Source organism: Peromyscus maniculatus, chromosome 12 (assembly GCF_049852395.1).
Source record: "Peromyscus maniculatus bairdii isolate BWxNUB_F1_BW_parent chromosome 12, HU_Pman_BW_mat_3.1, whole genome shotgun sequence".
Taxonomy (NCBI): Eukaryota; Metazoa; Chordata; class Mammalia; order Rodentia; family Cricetidae; genus Peromyscus; species Peromyscus maniculatus.
The window spans coordinates 18,598,574-18,618,123 of NC_134863.1; the positions used below are offsets into that span (position 1 = coordinate 18,598,574).

At 37.7% G+C, this 19,550-nt stretch overlaps 1 protein-coding gene across 1 annotated transcript in view; it reads left to right on the top strand.

The window, feature by feature from the left end:
• Ostn (osteocrin) overlaps positions 1 to 19,550 on the top strand; it is a 37,150-nt gene that overhangs the window by 12,093 nt on the left and 5,507 nt on the right. The window contains exon 3 of the mRNA XM_006985091.4: positions 2,117 to 2,331. Within this exon, the coding sequence (XP_006985153.1) occupies positions 2,117 to 2,331 (215 nt within the window). The remainder of the gene's footprint in view (positions 1 to 2,116; positions 2,332 to 19,550) is intronic.

Here is a 19,550-nt window from a genome sequence, read left to right on the forward strand (position 1 = left end):
CTAGTGGTACAATTCCTGGTTCTAAAGTGTCTGAAATCTTTGGTCTTTAAGGCCTGCAAAATGTCTCTGGTGTGATTCCGGTGACTCCAGTTTTACTTTTCTGGCTATTTCGAATTCTCTGTCCTTCAGCCTTGGCTCCCTCTCTCTCCCCCTCTCTCCCTCTCCTCCCCCCCTCTCTCTCGTTCTGCTTTTTTTTGTTTGTCTGTTTTTTGAGACAGGGTTTCTCTGTGTAGCTTTGGCGCCTTTCCTGGAACTCGCCCTCTAGCTCAGTCTGGCCTCGAACTCACAGAGATCCGCCTGGCTCTGCCTCCCGAGTCCTGGGATTAAAGGCATGCGCTACCGCCACCGCGCGCCCACCTTCTCTTTACTTCTGCCATTTGTTTTGTGTCTGCCTTGGATGCTCTCCAGTTGGAGAACTTTCCAGTCATGTTTGCTGTGGCTGTTGTCACAGCTGCCACTGCAGAGAAGCTAACTGCCATCGCCCTGTGCCTCTGCTGCCGCTCTCTCTGCTGTCCCTCTGCTGCCAGAGCCTGGCTTTTCTCTTGCTGAAACTGTCAGCCAGCCGCTTCTGAAGCTCCGCCTTGCCTGTATAACAGCAAAATCAGGCTGGAGAGAAGAAGCTTTGCATTGAGCCTTATGTTGCTATGGGTCGAGGAGGAGACGCCACAGGAGTATGCATGCCTATTGGCTAGCTTACCAAATGAGCTCAGTGCGCTGAGCTACCTGCTTGTACAGCCAGAAATGCAGCCCATTTACGGCAAATCTTCATGCAAATGAAGGCATGTTTACACTAATCATGGCATTACTAGTTTTATACCAGCTACAACAGTCTTTCTGCTAGGCCACTTTCCTGGCCTGAATAGAAATAATTGCAGGGAAATTTCAGCCCAGCTTCTGATCATCATCATCAAGCAGCTCCCACGGTCATACAGCTTCCTCCAATCACCTCTGTGGCATCAGTGGTTAATTACTTGAATAGGGGTCGTCTGGCTGGCCTTTTGACTGATAATCCTTTTTTATTCCAAGGCAACCAAAGTAAAGTTTATCAGTTGTCACTTATGGAGTTGAGTCTCTCCGTGACCCTATTATTTTGGATAACTCATGAGGAAATAAACAGCACCAAGGGTATCTACAATAAGAAATTATTAAAATTAATTTCAATTTTAAGGGTTAACAGCATGTTAATGATGCTCAATACTTACAACAGAAGAAGTTATATGCCTTGACAATAAAGGAGTCTGGGGTTTAACAAGAGCAGTTTCTTAAATTCTGTTACTGGACTTCAGAAGGGAAAAAAGACTTTCTACCACAAACATGCATCCATTTATGACACGAATGAGATACAAAGAGAAACCATACATAGCAGATAAATAAATGAGAAAATGTGCCTGTAACAGTATTATCATTAGGGTAGCTCTTCACATTGCTTATACTTTTTAATAAATCACATAGACTGAGATATTAATTTCCTGGGGCACAGAAACAGTATTTTGATTATTTTTGCATCCCTTTAACCTAAAACAGAAGGTGGAATACAATGGAGTGTTAGTGGCTTACATAGATAATGGATGGATCATGGAAGTAAAATAGCATGACATTAAGGTTTTTGCTTTCAGGTAAAAAACAATTCAGATTTTTTTGTTTTGTTTTGCTATAAGAAAAATACTGGGTAGACATTGAATACAAGAAATAAAAGCTTAGGCCATGGCTCTCAAGTTACTTACACCTAATAAGAAACACACATTTGTTGTAGCAGATATTATTTAAAGCAAAATGTGATGAGTGCAGTGATGAAAAGAGGTGTAGGGATAGCTCCACGGTGGATAGGGAAGGATGCTGCTGCTGTTTCTGGGGCTAAATATGAAAGACCAATCAGTAAATATGTCAAATTTTAGAAAGAAGCCCGAGGGTTGTTGTCTTCTCTTCTTTGGGTATATTCCATTTCTGTATGTTCCAGGCCCTCACATTCTAGCTTTCTTTCTAAAACACAACCCCGAGGCATCATAAAATGAGCAATGGGCATGTCATCTAGTGTTATAAAATGCCTAATGCCAGTTTTGTACCTACTTGTTTTTCCTTGTCTCAGTGAATGAGCTCACCTTTCTCTGCCCTGTAGGCCTCTGAGTTTGGAGCAGCAGGCTTGCAGTCACCACCCACAGGCAGGGAAGAGAAATCAGCCACGGACCTTGCAGCTAAGCTCCTGCTTCTAGATGAGCTGGTGTCCTTGGAGAACGATGTATTTGAGACCAAGAAGAAGAGGAGCTTCCCTGGCTTTGGGTCACCCCTGGACAGACTCTCAGCTGGGTCTGTAGAGCACAAAGGGAAACAGAGGTAGGTGGACAAGGAAAATTAGCCCACTGCCTGGTCCTTTCATTCTAGGATCTGCAACAGGATTCCACTTGAATGTGAACAGACACCGAGTGTGCTGGCCAACTTGTGGGTTAAATGATGATTGGAGATGTAAATACTTTGGAAGTATCAGGACTGTGGTAGTTGGCTAGAATACCTTACTGTGCTTCCTAAGGAAGACCTTCTTGCATATAGATTTAAAAAATTAGTTACTTTAAAACATTAGTGCTTGTGGCAGGTAAGAGGCAATGCTCATGTGGTGGGGTACTCCAATCACTTGAGAGTGATATCTAAAAGACATAGCCAGAGCAGGGTTTTCAGGTTATTCTTAATACTTAATATCCTTATTCTTCATAAAATGTGAATGAACTAATCTACTACAGCAAGAAGCAGCAAAGAATGCTCAAAATTTGTTACAGAACACATGTAATTAAATCAAATTTCTTCTATTTCTTGACCATGTGTCTTACACAAAATCCTCTGTAATTCTCAGTTTATTTCTCTCTAAAATGGATATAAGTACTAACCTATATAAAATCAGATGACAGAATCAAATGGGAGTGTTTTGTAAGCTACTAATCATTATAGTAGAATTACAATATATTCCTTGATGTCCTCCCTTAATTAATGGTTAATAAATCATTAAATTACTCTCAATATGGTTAAACCATCATTCTATACACAATTCATTTTCTATACTCATTATCTGTTCCTCTTGCTGTATATTTCCCATTATAGTGGTTTGAGAGTCCCCTTATACAACATCTAATAGTGACCTTCCATGTTTTCACAGTCTTTTATATTTATATTGCATAAATATTTCCCCCTCACAAAGGCATCTCTTATTCTCACTTAAGTTATTTGTTTTTCATATTGATTCTTCCTCTATTCTTTCTTCATTTCATTCTCTGTACCATCCCCAGCATTTTATCACCAAGTTGCCCTCTTTTTCTATCCCTGGATGATGGTCATCTACATAAAAACATTTGTATGAACATTACCCATTGCTTAGAGCATGAAGATAAACTGCTCAGCAAATCCTGCAAAGGATTTCTGAAATAGTACCTCATTTTTTTTCATCATCTATATATCCCTTTCCAAAGACTGGTTGGTTTACTCAGTTTCAGGACTTGCTCTCTGTTTGCTGAGTCCATGACTTTGTTGATAATAAGGATATAGAAAGCAATGTCTCTCTGTCCTGAGAGATTCTTGAAGCTCTAGTAAGATGAAACCATACATTAGAGATTTACGTTAATCTAACTGCAACTGGAAAACCAATCTCTTACCTATTTTAAAATTTATAGACTCTAATATAGACAAATGTAAATTTAGTTACTTTTAGAGTCTAAGTATGATGTCATAATCTAGTGGGAAGGAGAAGGAAAATATCTCTCTCTCTCACACACACACACATACACACACACATATGTGCACGCACATGCGCATACACATACACATGCACACGCACACCTGTACTCACAAAAGCACACACACATATGCACAATACAAAGTATGGATATTACCATAGACCAACTTTATGAGCCATTGAGTTTATTGAGATTACTTATAGACACATGGGTGAAAGGTTACTTACAGGACCATAAATGTCTCAAGGACAGTTGCATCACCGAAGTCCACCCCAGCATGAAAGACAGCACATAAAATCTGGGAACTTGGAACACACTACACAGCCTACAGGTAGCTGGACAGATTGGAGAGTGTCTTTCTTGGGTTCCCCATTGTCCTGAGTTTCTTCCAGGCAGCTCGTCTTGTCTCTGCTTGGCTGCTCTGTGAGTCATCTAGGCCACTTGTCTACCTCAGTGTGTCTTTACTACTTATATAGTCTTAGGGAAAGAGGGACCTAGTAACTCTGGGCAGTTTCAGGGACTTCTGATGCTATTTTGAGTTATTTACCTCATGTCTAGTGGTTGTTTTGAGGAAGACAGGATTGTATTATAGTATATAGCATGACATTATTTAAAAAGCATAATTAGCAACCATTCAGAGGTAATGATGATAGCAGATAAAATTCCTAATGAAATTTTATTATTTTATAATGTTAAATTGGAATAAAAGTATATTACAAGGAGATGCTCTGTGACCTGAAAAGGAGAAAAACAAGAAGTTTAAGTATTATATTTAATGTCTTCTGTCTTTAAGAATAATAGATAATAACTTAAAAGAGAAAAACTCAAAGTTATATAAAAACATTAGTACAAAAAGCACCATAAAAATAAAACTGATAACTTTCCATACTATGAAACCTCATAACCACAACTGCTAAAATATAATCCAAATCAATCATATCCATCAATGTAAATGGAGATAATATGTCTATTAAGACTTGAATGCCTTCAGGGAATTAGGATATGGTGTATGGCAGAGCAAGCACCTGGCATATGAGACCCTGTGCCATTCTTGAAAACTGAAAATAAAGAGATAAAATATCAGCCTTCTCAGGTGGAGTGATAAAGGAAAATCCAGTCCTGCATTGTATTTAAAGGATGCGGTTAGAAGTAAGGCAATTTAGAAGTGCCAACAAATGGAACAAAGGCAAATCATACAATTAAAAAAAAATTAAGAACTGGAAGGATTGCTCAGTCACTAAGAACATGTACTGCTCTTATAGAAGACCTGGGTTTGATTCCCAGCACCTACACAGTAACACCAGTTCCTTCAGGTCCGATGCCCTCTTCTGCCCTCCATAGGCACCAGGCACTCACGTGACACACAGGCATATATGCTGGCAAAACACCCATCCACAAAATATATTAACTAATTATAACGAAAAATACTCAACAGCGTTCACATAGGAGGAAACATAGGAAATACTCAGAAGTAGGAAATTAATGCTTAAACCAGTAAATCATGCTATCGAAATATTTAAAGTATTTATTTAATATATAATTTTAAATGTTATAGCTACTTCATGAACTGAAGTCATGAAATTATCTATTTCAGTTAATAACACAGTTACTGCACAAAGGAGATTTTCACCAAGTATCAGCAAGAAATAATTTCACCACACACCCCTGGAAAAATAGATGACAAAAAAAAAAAAAAAAAAAAACCTAAAAGTGAGATCAGATGCAAAGAGTCATGGGTTTGCTACCTAGCGTGAAGAAAAAGAAAGAAAGAAAATAAACCTAAAACTTTCTTCAGAAACTATATTATGGGCGGAAATATTGTTATTTCTATCATAACAGTATTGATCACATATTATGGGGCAAAGCAAATAAACATTTATTTAATAATCTAGTTCTGTTGTTCCTGATGCTAACAAGAACTGAGGTTCAGCAGAAGGAAAAACATGAGATAAAGTCGTTAGGTGAACTGGTCAAATAAAATTTTACCCCCAGATATCACGATTTCAAATAGTTTATGAAATATTTTTATTAATCTGAAATGTAAAAACTTTTGATTCAATTTGTGGATATTGAACATCCCTCACAAAACAAAATAAAACCAAAAAAAAAATCAGCAATCTTTAACAAGCAGCCTGAGTGCCCATTGGCACTCAATGTCATTTCTCACTAAATGGGACATGTGAGAGTCCTCAGAGACAGAAATACTTAACTGGCTTCAAGATCTTGAAACCTGATACAGGAGTGCTTCCTTGTATGAAGGCCTGGGTGAGGGGTTCAGAAACACACTGGAGACATCCCTGCTGAGTAATATTCTGAGCTGCAGCTGAAACACGTGCTACACACCATTAAACATTTAAGTCCATGAATGAAGAATGGTATTTTAGACTGTCTGCTCCCTTTAAAGAATACCATTTTCCAGCTCACAAAATGAAAACTTGTAAATGAAGAGAGCATTAAGTCTATCTTTCTTACATGACCTCTACCACTAACAGATGTGAAATTTCCTGCTTATGCTGAAATATGTAATATCTGAAACAATTAAGAAATGATGGACTGATAGATGAGGAAGAAAGCTTCTTTTATGGAATTATTGTGGTTAATAAATGAAACTGGAATAGTAGTGCATCTATATCTTAAAACACTAATGCTAGGCTGGATCCAGACAATGTCACCAGCTGCTGTGACAGAAGACAAGGCCATCATATGTCCCCTGGTGAGAGAACTTATCAGTACCTGTAAAATAGCATTACTGAAGAACAGAAAAAAAGAAAGAGAAACAAAAATCCATTTTGTCTTTAGCTAGATATCGATTTTCAGCCAACATGAAGTCAAAAGTCCTTCAGAGACACATGGGGAAGGAAGCAAGCACAAAATCCAGACTGTTGAAAACTTGAAAAACAAATAGTTTACATTATCAGCAAACAAATTACAAGGATTTATGCAGGAAAAAAATGATGGACAGAAAGTAGATAGTAACAATTATAATAGACTTGAGAGACTCATGGACTATTCCAGTGCCTGGGGGGGTTCCTCATTTGACAATGACGTTTAAAGCTGAAATGTATAAGAAGCAATATGAGTGAGAACAGGGGCTACGTAATGATACCAAGGTGTTATTAGGAAATGATGGCATGATAGAAAATGACGAGGCTCAAATATTTAGACAGGAAATTATATGTGTCCTTGAATTGTGATTGGTCCTTTCTTTATAAATCCAGAATACATTGGAAATTCTATCAGTTTAAAATGCATTTAATATACCTAACCTACTGAACTGAGTGATACAGTATCTGTAGACTATTGGGTGTTGGTCTGGCTAACTGGAACTCCGCAGAATCATAGATTATCAGCTCAGGAAAAGACCAAAATTCAAAGTGCGATTTCTATGAAATCTTTACAGCTTCCTTGCCATCATAAAACCAAAACCTGAAAGTTAAAATATGAAAGGTAAAAATCCATCCGTATTTATTTGAAATTTGCTTGAAAATAACAGAGTCATAGGGACAGACAGGATGAAGCAAGACAAGGGTTCACTGGACGATTTTACCTTGTCAAGTGTCTTAAATAGTATACAACAATTTTTTTTAATTGAACAATAAAACCAATAGTAAATTAGACCTGGCCTATGATGATCTGAGGAAATGATTCTGAATAAGTCTAAAAGATATGGAGAATAAAATGAGAAATAGTAACATATAATCCAATGTACCAAGAATTTTATGAGGACAAAAGAGTAAAAATAATATTTGAAGATACATTATCTGGAAGTTTGTCAAAAATAGTTAAAAAATATGAATTCTCAAATAGAACAATAACAATAAATTTTGAAAGAAATAGGTAACAATTTTTTGACAGACTACATGAATTAAGAACATTATTTTTTATGATAGTGCATGCTTGTAATCCCCTCATTTGCCAGACTAAAGGGGATTGTGAATTCAAGAAAAAAAGCCACAGGAACAGAAAGAAATAAATGAGGAACAAACATTGTTCTTACTCTCTTGGAAAAAAAGAAAAGAAAACAGCATAAGAGGTGACTCAAAGCTTTGGGGCAAGTTCTTGAGAGGGCAACATGGTGCAGTACAGGCTCAACATGGTGGTAAGAACAGGAAGGGTAAAAAGCCACAGGAGGAGAAGGGCAGTCACACACAGGCATGCTGTACATCACAACCATTCATACTGCTGGCCTCAGGCTCTGCATTGCAAAGCCTGCATAACGTCAGTCAGTATTCCTCCAGCCAGGCTGTAGAGGCAGCATCCAGTGTTTTCTATATATATATATATTTTATTTTATAATTAATTTAATTGTACATATCAGCATCCAGTGTTTTCTAAAGTGAAAAAGGATTCTTGGAGAGTTGATCATCTTGCAAAGCTAAAAAGGGGTCTTTATCTTTTCCCCTTTTCATGGGCTCACTTTCACATCCCACTATTTTCAGAAGCTTGGCTGTGCTAAGGAGAGGGAGGCATGTGTTCACGCAGTGGCTGACCTCCATGCCTGAGGAATTTCAGATTTGTTCTAACTTAAAGTATTAAATGTTTTGTATTTAAATGGACAGTTGATGCTTTATTCATTAGAATCACATATCAAGGGCATTCCCTTCAAGTTTCTCTGCATCATTCGCTCTCATAGGAAGGTCACAGGAATTCTTGTTCTTACTCGTCAGTCAAATACAATAAGTGGTTTGTATACTAGACAGCAATACATTAGGTAGAAAACGAACGGAGAGAAACGTTTCTATAAACCTGGAGTCTGAAAGGATGTTTTTATTCAAACTCAAGATTTTCTATGTGTGACAAAGTTCTGAGCACTTAATACCTCTGCACTGATAATTGAAGTAAATGTCATGTTTCATTTACGGGCCAATAAAATTGAGAAAGCTATTCTTGTCCACATTTGTAGACTGGGTTTATATGAGTGCATCTCTCTGGTTTGAGAGAATAGATTCATGAGTATATAATGCTCATTATTTATACCTGCAGTACAATATCTAGAAACAATTGTATGCTTTTGAAAGGTCTGCCGAGAGATAAAGTCAGAAGGATGGAGGAATGAACAGCTAAGCCATGAGAGTTAAACAGAGCAGGGTATGAAGTAAAAAGAAATAGATGGGCTGCTATTTGATATGTTTTTCATATGACTATGACACCAAACTTACTTTTAGGTGCTTGGGGAAATTATTTTAAGTTTAAAGTCAAATTCAACTATGCTTTGAATTTAAATATTTCCACCCATTTCAACACATTTATTTGATGTCTGAAATTAATGAACATCTGCTCCATTTTTTAAATAAAAAGAAGCAGGATGATCACATCTCAAGTAAACAGAATGACCCTTTAAGACAACTGATGCAGATGACTGGCCAGGGATTTTTCTGAAGAATGGCATCACACATTATTGAATACACATTGCAAATAGCAGTGATGCTACTCTGTATTTGAATATTTTTTCAAGTGTTATGCATATTTTGAGGTCAGAAAAGCAAGTAAATTATTATGCCCTCTGTCTTCCAGCAAAAAATAGATGACCCTTCAGAAATGGAAAAATTTGAAGAGGCCATTTCACCAGAAGGCTATATACAAACTCTAAAAACAGATAGATAATAGTGGATGCACAACAGCCAAAGGCCCTGGCCTAAGGACACACTGAAAGAGATTTCTGCAAATCAGAACAAAGTTAGAAGGTTAGAGTTCACTGGGTTTCATTCACGAGCATATCTCACCAAAAATGTTCACAAGGGAATTTGAGGAGGACAGGTTAAAAATAATCCCAAGATCTCTTCTGTTCTTTCTCTCTTCTCTCTATCCAAGACCTATTTCTTGACTCAATAGAAAACCAAAAAACATAGGAACATTTATGTAATCCAAAAAGTTCAGTCTCCCAGGGCTGAAAGTTAAAATAGAAAGATAAACAACCAAGTCTGGAGAGATGATGAAAGATCCATAATTCACTTCACACACACTCTACAGATCTAAATCAGTAAACATTTTGCTCTAGAACAATATTCTTATAAAGGTGAGACAGAAGAACTCCACAGAAAGGAAAACTTATGCCTTTCCAAGGCAACCTGGGGAGACTTTTCTCCATTCCTCAATTGACATCATAATGTCACTGGTCACGTGTACTTAATAGGCATGTTTCTTTTCATTTCACTTTTGTCTTTTTGAAAAGTCACTGGTTAAAATATCCACGTATGCTCCATCGTCCATCCTTCGGCTCTATAAATCCTTGCCTTTACCCCGCTTCAGTTGCTCAAGCAGGGGAATTGAACCGGGAATTGGCTGTGATCGGTTACTTTCATCCTGTCCCCCCACCACTTGCCCTGCACTTCCCCTCCACTTCTCTCCTCCAACTGAGCAGTCAAGCATTATTAACAGGCACTATCAAAATCTGGCCTTTCAACACTTGGGGCTTCTTAAATCCCATTACAGGGGCTGTTTCTGCCGGGCCATCACATATCACCCACTGAAACTGTCATAAACTGCCTTGCCCGGAGCAGAGCTTTCCCATCTAGAAAGTCCGATAGTCAGGTGTGCTCTTCATCTCCATCCTGTCTTCCTGGCTTGTCCATTTGGCAGCATCCTTCATAGTTAGCTTCTCCATCACAGCTGGCAGAGAGCCCTCAGGAATGCCCTTATCATACTTAAGCCAACCACGTGCACCACATTGTTGATTTTGATCACTGAGTAAAGCTGTTCCATATGCAGTCCCCTCCTCACTCAGCACATGGAGCTGGATCTCACAGCTCCTTGCTCTTTGGGAGACACCATTCCATGTGGGCCACCATCAGGCTGTTTTGAGGGTTTTCTCAAAGGCCTTCTCCTCTGGGACGGCAGAAGAGAAGCAGTGCTTTTCTCCAGTAACTTGCCCCCAAGAAATTTCTCCTGACGCATTCAGCAATACTCCTTTTGGGGTTGAAGATTGGAAACAGTCAGTTGTGGCAGCACCCTTCTAAATATTGCACACATCTATGACCTCACTCGAGAATGCAAGAGGAAATATTTGCTACCTTATTCTATTTTCAGGTTGTCCTTAGTTTGGAGAGAGTGGTCAAAACCAAATACTAAAATAAAGAATGTCATTCTAAGATGCTGGCTCATGACAATCAAAGAAGGGAGATGTGAGGATACTTACTTGCTTGAATGATTTTCAGACAGATAAAATTATATCCCTGATATTACCTAGTTATAAATTATACATCATCATTTAACTTCAAGTCCAATACATTCCACTTAAAACTATTTCCTACCCAGAAATTAAAACTCTGTGAATAATGTGCTTATCAAAGGCCAGGAATAATGAAGTTAACTTTGAATTATATACATCAAGTAAATTCTCAGCATTCCATACCAATGAAAATAGGTCTCTTGCCCTGCACGAGTTGGAGGTCCAGGCTAAAGTGGAGAATAGTGGTGTCAGATTCAATTTAGTGATGTGATTGTCCTTCTCAATGGCAGTCCCAAAGACCAAGGTGAACAGCCTAACATTTTGTGTCCTTTTGGATTCATTATAAAGCACTGTGACAGACTTGGACTGGCTGACTCATCTTGTAGCCCAGCTTCTATGTGGGAATGTCTGGAGGAGGTAGTTTGTAATGGGCTCTGTTTCAGATGCTAGAACATGGGAAAGTATCCAGAGGGCAGTGCCCCTTTTATGGGCATCTGTCCTCCTTGTTAAAAGGCCTGGCTCTGAGCTGGGAAATGCCCTTGAGCGTAATGGTCTTGGGCCACCCTTGCCATAGCTTGCTCTTTACTGCCAATCTCTTCACACCTCAGTCCAGCGCCACATGCCTGTCAACCTTACCTAACTTATGCATGAAGGTCGAAAACTTTCTCTCCAAAGGATAATACTGAGTTGATAGAGAGTTTGTAATGCACTTTTTTCACCCTTCCAAAAAATAAATTTTTGTGCAGTATTTTAGTGTAAATCTATTTGCTAGACGGCAGTTTTAAAAGTTCATTAGCTTCTCAAGAAGGTCGTGAGTCAAGCCAATGAGGATTATGTCTTTGCCTTTGACTCCTTGGAGTGTGCCTAGTGAGTTGTGACTGAGTTACTTTGGTTACTGAAGTCTCACTATTGGACTCAGTGCTTGTGGTTTCTGTCTGAAAGCTTGTTTGTTCATGCAGCTCATTCCTTGGAGGAAAACTTTAGAAGATGACATAACAAATTTAATAGAATCTGCATAAGCTAATGTACTACCTTTGAGATAGAATGCTAAATCAGATATAACCTTCTCACTGATGCAGTGCTACCCTTTATGACCTAAACTCACCAGTGTCCCCACAACATAAGGAAGCATTTCTTCTTTTTTCTTTATTAAGAAATTTTTCATTCATTTTACATACCAACCACAGATTCCCCCTCTCTTCTCCTCTCCCGCCTTATCCCCTGGCTTCCTCTCCAAGTCTACTCCCATTCACTCTTCTGAAAAGGTAAGGCATGTCTATCAAAAAATGACTGACACTTGCCCCAACCATTATTCACTCCTTCCTAGGTGAATAGCCTCTAGCTGCTTGCTCATTTTGGCAAAAGAAACAAAACCTGCTCATTGACTTCCTTCTTATCTTTATGGGGTAATAAGACCCTTCCATGCAAGTCTATCTAATACAGAGAGGTCTTTGACATGCTGACAAGCCACCATGTTTTCCTTCAAGAAACACCCATCCATGTTTGTTTTCCTTTTTTATGCACAGAAAATCTGTGAGAACAAAAGTCTTGGGCTACTCAGTTTTGAACATTTTTTTTTTGCCTAGCAGTTCATTTGTTAATACTGTGAGATTCATGAGACTAGAAGGTATACTCAATTTGAGGGTTCTCTAAACAACCTAGGGAGCATGCTGTAGCATATAGTCATCTGGAATCCAGCAATTTTGATTATTGAAATGGAGAATCCAGAAAGGGTGAGGGTCATATTGAAATGTAAGTAACTAGCTTGGAATTAATGGTATGACACGTAAGAGCAGATTAAAAAAGACTCCAGAAAGGACCTGAAAAGTATTAAAGAGAATGGCCACAACTCATGTTTAAATTTGAAAATAGGTTTTCAAGTTCCAGTCCCCCAATGTTAGGTTGAAGAACTCATTTAATTTGAGTGAAAAGTGTTTTAAGTAGTCATTATATAATGCCTTTCTTCTTCAAAACCACATTTAGGAATAAGAGAAAAATAAGATGTAAATAATCAACTCATGTACTTGGTGTAAACTCTCCACAAAGGCTGCAGTCATTCAGAGGCCCTGGAGACTAGAGCATTTACTTCCAAAATGGTCCACTCATGGCTAGATTGACTCTGTTTCTCTTAGGCTATTGGCAGGAGGTTTCAGTTCTTTGCCATGTGGACTTTTTATGAGGCTGTTAGGGACATGGCAGCTAGATGCCCCTCAGAACTCATAGTCCAGCTAAGAAAGACAGAAGCCATAGCAGTTTACAGGACTTTATACTGTGCCTTTTCCACACTGGCTATGGAAGTTGGCTCTTCCCAGCATAGGAGACTACGTAGTGAGGGAATTATCAGAGCCAAAATCACAGCCTGGCTGCCACACTCTTGTTAAGTTTTTTTTATTATAACACAATTCCTTGTTTTGCTAATCTAAATTATGAACCTATTGAAAAGAACATCCTCTATGAGTAAACACTGCTTCCTCCTTCTGGGTAGTTCTCCATGCTGATGAGTCAATGCCTTTTCCTAAAGGAGCCCAGCAGTTTATTATGTCCTTAAAATGCAGCAACAAGTCTAGACTGTTGTTGTTGGGGAACATTATCTAGATCCTCAATCCAAGTTTCTTTCCTTGAGATTCCAAACCACAAACAGTTTCGTATTCAACAATTGGCACACGGGAACCAGTAGTTACACATGAAATTCATGAACAGCTAGTCTGAAAATGAGCCTTAAAATTCATGATAAAACCCCAAAGCAGTATTTCCCTCCCTTGAAAAAAAAGGCATAATCCTCATTCCATTTAATGAACATAAAATTTTCTAACTACAAAAACCATATAGAGAATGAACAAGCAAAGAACTTAACATGATAATCACACGTAGTAATCACAGATGCAACCTTCCTGCAAAAAATAGCTAAATGTGTCCAGTCAGATATGTGAAACAATATACCATCATCTCATTGGTTTGCTCTATAAAGGTGATTTGCTTTTAACAGTAAGGAAATAAAACATATAATCACAACAGATGCAAGAAAATCACTCCACAAAGTCAACTTCCATTCATGACTAAAGTCACCAATAAAGGAACAGTAGAAGGAGACTTTCTAACCAAGTAATATTCCAATATATTTAACCAATATGTACATATTCCTACAACTTATAATCTTATGTGATATCACTTCCAACAAATGAAATTCCACAAACTATGCATGGTCTTTATGGAGACAACTAAGACATCAAAGTACCCAAGTGATAGATCATCTGAGACAGCAAGACACATTCATAAAGATTTTAGTTTTCCAAAGATCAACTTACACCATAGAGTCAATTCAATTCTAGCCAAAGCTGCAGTAAGATGTCCAAGAAACTCAATAAGCTAAGTCTGCTATTATGAGACAAAAAGAATTCATTAAATAAGATGAAAATGTTGCTATTCATTGAGGGAACATTAAAGATTTTCTTACAAAAAAAACAAGAAAGTTAATACATAAGACTGAAAAACTGTCATATTCAGTGTACACTGAGCCCACCTACCATTAATATTTGAAAGGAGAACAAATTAATAAGAAAAAAAGAGTTTTAAGCAGATACTTCCAAAAGAAGAAATCCAAGTGGGAAATGAGAAGATAAAAGACAGGAGGCTAGATTAGCAATATAAGAGCTGAATGCATCCAGTATAAGTTAGTAGCTAAGAAATCAGACTGTCAAAATTATAAAGACATGTCCCAGGGCCTGGCATACTCTTTAAATAAAAGAAACTATGATACATGGCTCTCAGGTTTGTAAACAGGTAAGAATATGGAGAAAAGCCTGGTACTAAATAATAAAATTAAATATATTCATAGCTGGTAACTCTGAATGCAACCCAGAAATCCCTAAATAAAGTTGAAAGATGTGCATAAAGCAGTTTCTACTGAACAGTGTATACCACCACCAAAAACTTCAGCTCCTCAAGCTTTCCTCGGTTGCAGGATGGATAGATAAATGCTATACATCCATTCAATGGAACACTGTGGAGAAGAAAAGGAAATCAGTTGTAGTTACACACATCAGCATGAATGTATTTCAAAACACATAGCTTTGCTGACATAGAGAATTCATATATGATACCTTTTATTTTTTTCAGACTTAATGGGGCGTTATTGACAGAAAACAATTTCTCCTTAGAAGTGGACTTGGGCTGGAAAGATAACTCAGAGAGTAAAGTGGTTTACCTGATGTCTTGGGTTGGTTCCCCGGGACCCACACTGTGAAGAGAAGTCACACACACACACACACACACACACACACACACACACACACACACACACACACAAAGAAAAAAAACACCCAGAGAGAGAGATTGTATGTAAAAAATATAAAAACCAAAGATGATATTTGATGAATGTATGGGTTGTAAAATTAATGCAATAGTGAAGCTAGTTGACATATCCATCACCTCACCCGGCACCTAATTTTATAATGAGAGCACAGGACTTACGCTTTCAACAAACTTCTAGTGTATCATATGTTCTATAGGCATAATTAATAATACAGCTGTTAGGAGTAGCAGTGCTATTTACAATAGTAACACTATCAATCATAGTTCGTATTAGGTTGTAGAATAGGTCTGAAACACAGAATTGCTTTAAGAAAAGTTCTAAAACTACCAGAAGTAATTCTCAGAGCTTTACTCAATCCACACAAGAAAGGCAAGGCAAAAACATGATTGGACTAAGCTGGAGTCCACAGAAGACTCCTGGGACTGGGTCCCCAAAGGGACACCACTTGGCAGAGGACAGTGAGATGTCTACTGTGCAAGTCAAATTCATTATCATTTGCTGGTGCTGCAAGTACAGATGTTCTTTTTTCATTTTCTTTAAACTAGGCAGAGATAATTGATGGATCCACTGGCACATATGGGGTACTACTCAAAAAAATGCTTAAATGCAATTTTTCTACTGCCTTTTAACAATGGTAATCCAGCTTCAGAAAGGATAGCTATAGATAGACATCAAAGAAAGTCCCATTTGACATAAAAAGTCTGTATTTAATTGTAGATATAAAAGTCACATTGAAAATAAACAATCCAAACACTGCGCTTGTATTAATTTGCTAGACAATTCATCTCTTTAAACTTTTCACAGCGTATTTTTCAATGAAAAGGGAGGATTCTTTCACCTGCATTTGATTTAAGTCATGTCATTACATCATTTTGTCACAAGAGGGACTAGACAGTCAGGAGTACAGCTCTCCTGGGTGGTATTAGCCTGTCTAACTTTCCTTCTGTGCACACTGGCACTACTGCCAGTGCATTGGTTAGAGAGTCGGGTACAGATTTGATATCAGGAAAAAAATGTTAACGAACACCACCAGCTTGCCATTTTATTTCTGAACTTGTGTAAAATATATATACACTCCTTGGATTCATGAGCCATTTTGGCTTTCATAGACTTTTTAAATATAGTTGGTTTTTTTTTTAATGTGCCAATTTGTTTATATGTTGAACATACTTAGATGTGCAAGCTCAAGATCAATTATTTCTAGATATTTGCAGCCGATCCCACATTTGATAAAATGAATCAAAGTAACTGAGATGCTAGAACAAAGCCATGTGTTACCTGTCTTACTCTGAAGTAGCTCAATAGTCTGGAAATAATTAAACTGGACTGGCAAGAGCATCAGCTGAAGGTGTGTGTAAATGTCTGTGTGTGTGTGTGTGTGTGTGTGTGTGTGTGTGTGTGTGTGTGTGTGTGTGACTTTAGTCACCATTTTCAACATGAACTGGGCACTGAGAGATAAAAATAAAACCAAATAGTACCTAACATGTAAGTGTGTTGAATGAATAAGCAACTTTAATGGATAGGAACGCCAGGTGTTACCTGAATTTCATCAGAAAACAATGAATTGCTTAAAATAACAGAATCAGAGGATCCCAGAAACATTAAGTAAAATAATTCATCAAAGATCAAGTCCTGCCGGGCGGTGGTGGTGCACGCCTTTAATCCCAGCACTCGGGAGGCAGAGGCAGGCTGATCTTCGTGAGTTTGAGGCCAGCCTGGTCTACAGAGCGAGATCCAGGAAAGGCACAAAGCTACACAGGGCAACCCTGTCTCAAAAAACACCAAAAAAAAAAAAAAATCAAGTCCTATCTCCTGGTTCATAACACATTTTAGATCAAACTCAGGAACAGTAAGGGGAGAGGATGATTCTGGGGTTTGGGTGGAAGGAAATTAATGTTATTGCTTTTTCCACAAGCACGGCCTCTACTCGTGTGCTTGAGCAGGAAAACGTCAACTACTGCAAAACAAGAAAATGTCATTTACATTTCTTTTACCTTAGTTTTGGGAAACAATTACAAGAACCAGTGAATGTTCTGTTGTAGTTTATATACTCTATAAGAATAGTGCACTTATTTTTAAAAAAACTAAACAAATGAATTTTTTTCACAGCACTTGAACTTAAAGTGGCATGGGAACAGTAAGTGGGACATTTAACCCCCAGCTGCTATTTCCTTCCCCTTTTTAAGGTCTGGGAGGATTTTTTTTTTCTTTACTTCCTTTTCAGCTTGTCACCCCTGAGCATTCTCCTCTGTCCAACATTGACTTCTGCCTCCACATGTCCTGAAATTTTCATGATGGATAGTAAATGAAGAAATCAATTTAAAGAAATGGAGGGGAGCCACATCAATTTAATATCTTGAATGTATTAGCCCCATAGCACTGAGACATAAGCCCTAAATCATACAGAGAAATGTATTTGCTCTTATTGGTACCATAATAAATTACAATCAATTACTAGCTCATAATTTTGTTGGTCAAGGTTCAGTATAGCCTTATCACACTCAGTCCATCATTTCAGACCATTTTTCCCAGTCTCTTCTTCTGTCAGGTAGAGATGTGGCTGATTTCTGGCTAATGGTGGTATATAAATTCCCTTTTGTGTGTCCCTGCACACTCTTGCCTTGTCTTCCTGCTGGATGCAAATGATATGAAGGTGTTATCAGGCTGTAATCTTCCAGCTTTCTCTGGGGGAAGCATTTTCATCTCATTTGAATTGTTGGCAGAATTCAACTCTTAGGCTTGAAGGACCGAGGTCTCATTTTCCTTGGAAAAACCTCAAGGGGACACAGCATTTCTTCACTCATGACTCCTCCATCTTCATGATGTCATTGGTAATTGTGATCCCTCTCAGACTGCTATTATTATCTGATGCCTGGGGCAGTCTTCTGCAACTATCTTCTACTTTTAAAAACTATTCTGAAAAGATACCAGGTCCACTCAAGTAACCCAGCATAATCTTAGAACCTATAAACTTAATCTAATCTGAAACTCATTTTTGCTATATCAAATTGCATATTCTGATTCTGGAAATTGCCATGTGGACTCTGGTGGGAAGCCATTATTCTGATTACCACAAGAAAATGATGTTGAATTAAAAGTCTATGTTAGTCTTGGTAAAGTCAGTTAATTTAAAACACAGAAGAGAGCCTGTGTAGTGCTGCACACTTTTAATCCTAGCATAGGAAGGCAGAGGCAGGTGGATCTCTGTGAATTTGAGGCCTGCCTGGTCTATAGAGTGAGTTCCAGGATAGCCAGGGTTACATAGTTAAACCATATATCAAAAATAATTTTTTTTATTCCAGCACCCGTTGTTTATAATTACACCAAACTCTTGAAGCAAGACTAGTGTGTCTGGTTTCTTATAACTCTTGTCCATTGTTTTTTAAGCTAATTCTATGAATTACGTGTTTCCCATTGTTTAACAAGTTGAAAAATAAATGCCCAATTTATAATTAGGAAATTAAGACATTGAAACAGAAGACACCACTTAATAAGATATATTTTCTAAAAATTTGAGTTGAAGTAGGGTTGTGGAATAGCATTTTTCTAAAGGTTGTGAAGTAGTATTATATGCAATAAGTATTTTTTTTCCAGAATTACTCTTAACTATTTAATTTTTTTGTTGAGGAGACAATTCCTAAGATAGAATATAGTCAATGCTCATAATTTAATCAAGAGCCTAGACAGTGGGATGATGTAAAGTAATAGAAAAAAAGGTGGCATAGGAGAACAATACAACAGGGCTCCACTGTTCTTAAGAATCACGTGAGGGTAAGCACTGTATTTGCGCATCTGTGTATACACAGCCCCTGCCATGTAGAAAGCACTCAGGAAATACTAACTACCTTCAAATTAACTATGGTAAGTAAATTAAGCGGCATTTGCATATTTTTATGTGCAAGGTATAGTTGTAAAAATCCTTCAGTGTCCTCAGGAATTTTTAATAAATTGGTTTTTAAGTAATATTATTGAAAAACTTGGACTCAGTAAAATAGGAGATTTATTCCTGTACTATTTATCTTCAGTCATCATCACTTCTAAGAGTAGCCAAGGCTTTTGAAAACAAGTACTACTTCTGATTGTGAATTCCAGGACACACAAAAGAAGCTCCTTATACATATAGGGATAAAGTAGATTGTAGAAGAAATATCTATTGAATGATAGTAGAAAAAAGATCATTGAGGTTTTCACTTATTTTTAGTATTTATGGAGTGAGACTGACAGCACAACCTAAGTAGGGAAAAATAATGAAAGTAGTTGAAGACAGTCTGAAGCAAGTCTTTGTCTTTAGGTCTGAGTGGTTGAACATTAAGCTATCTTATAAGGTCGTGAGTTTCACTTCCCGGAAGTGGTG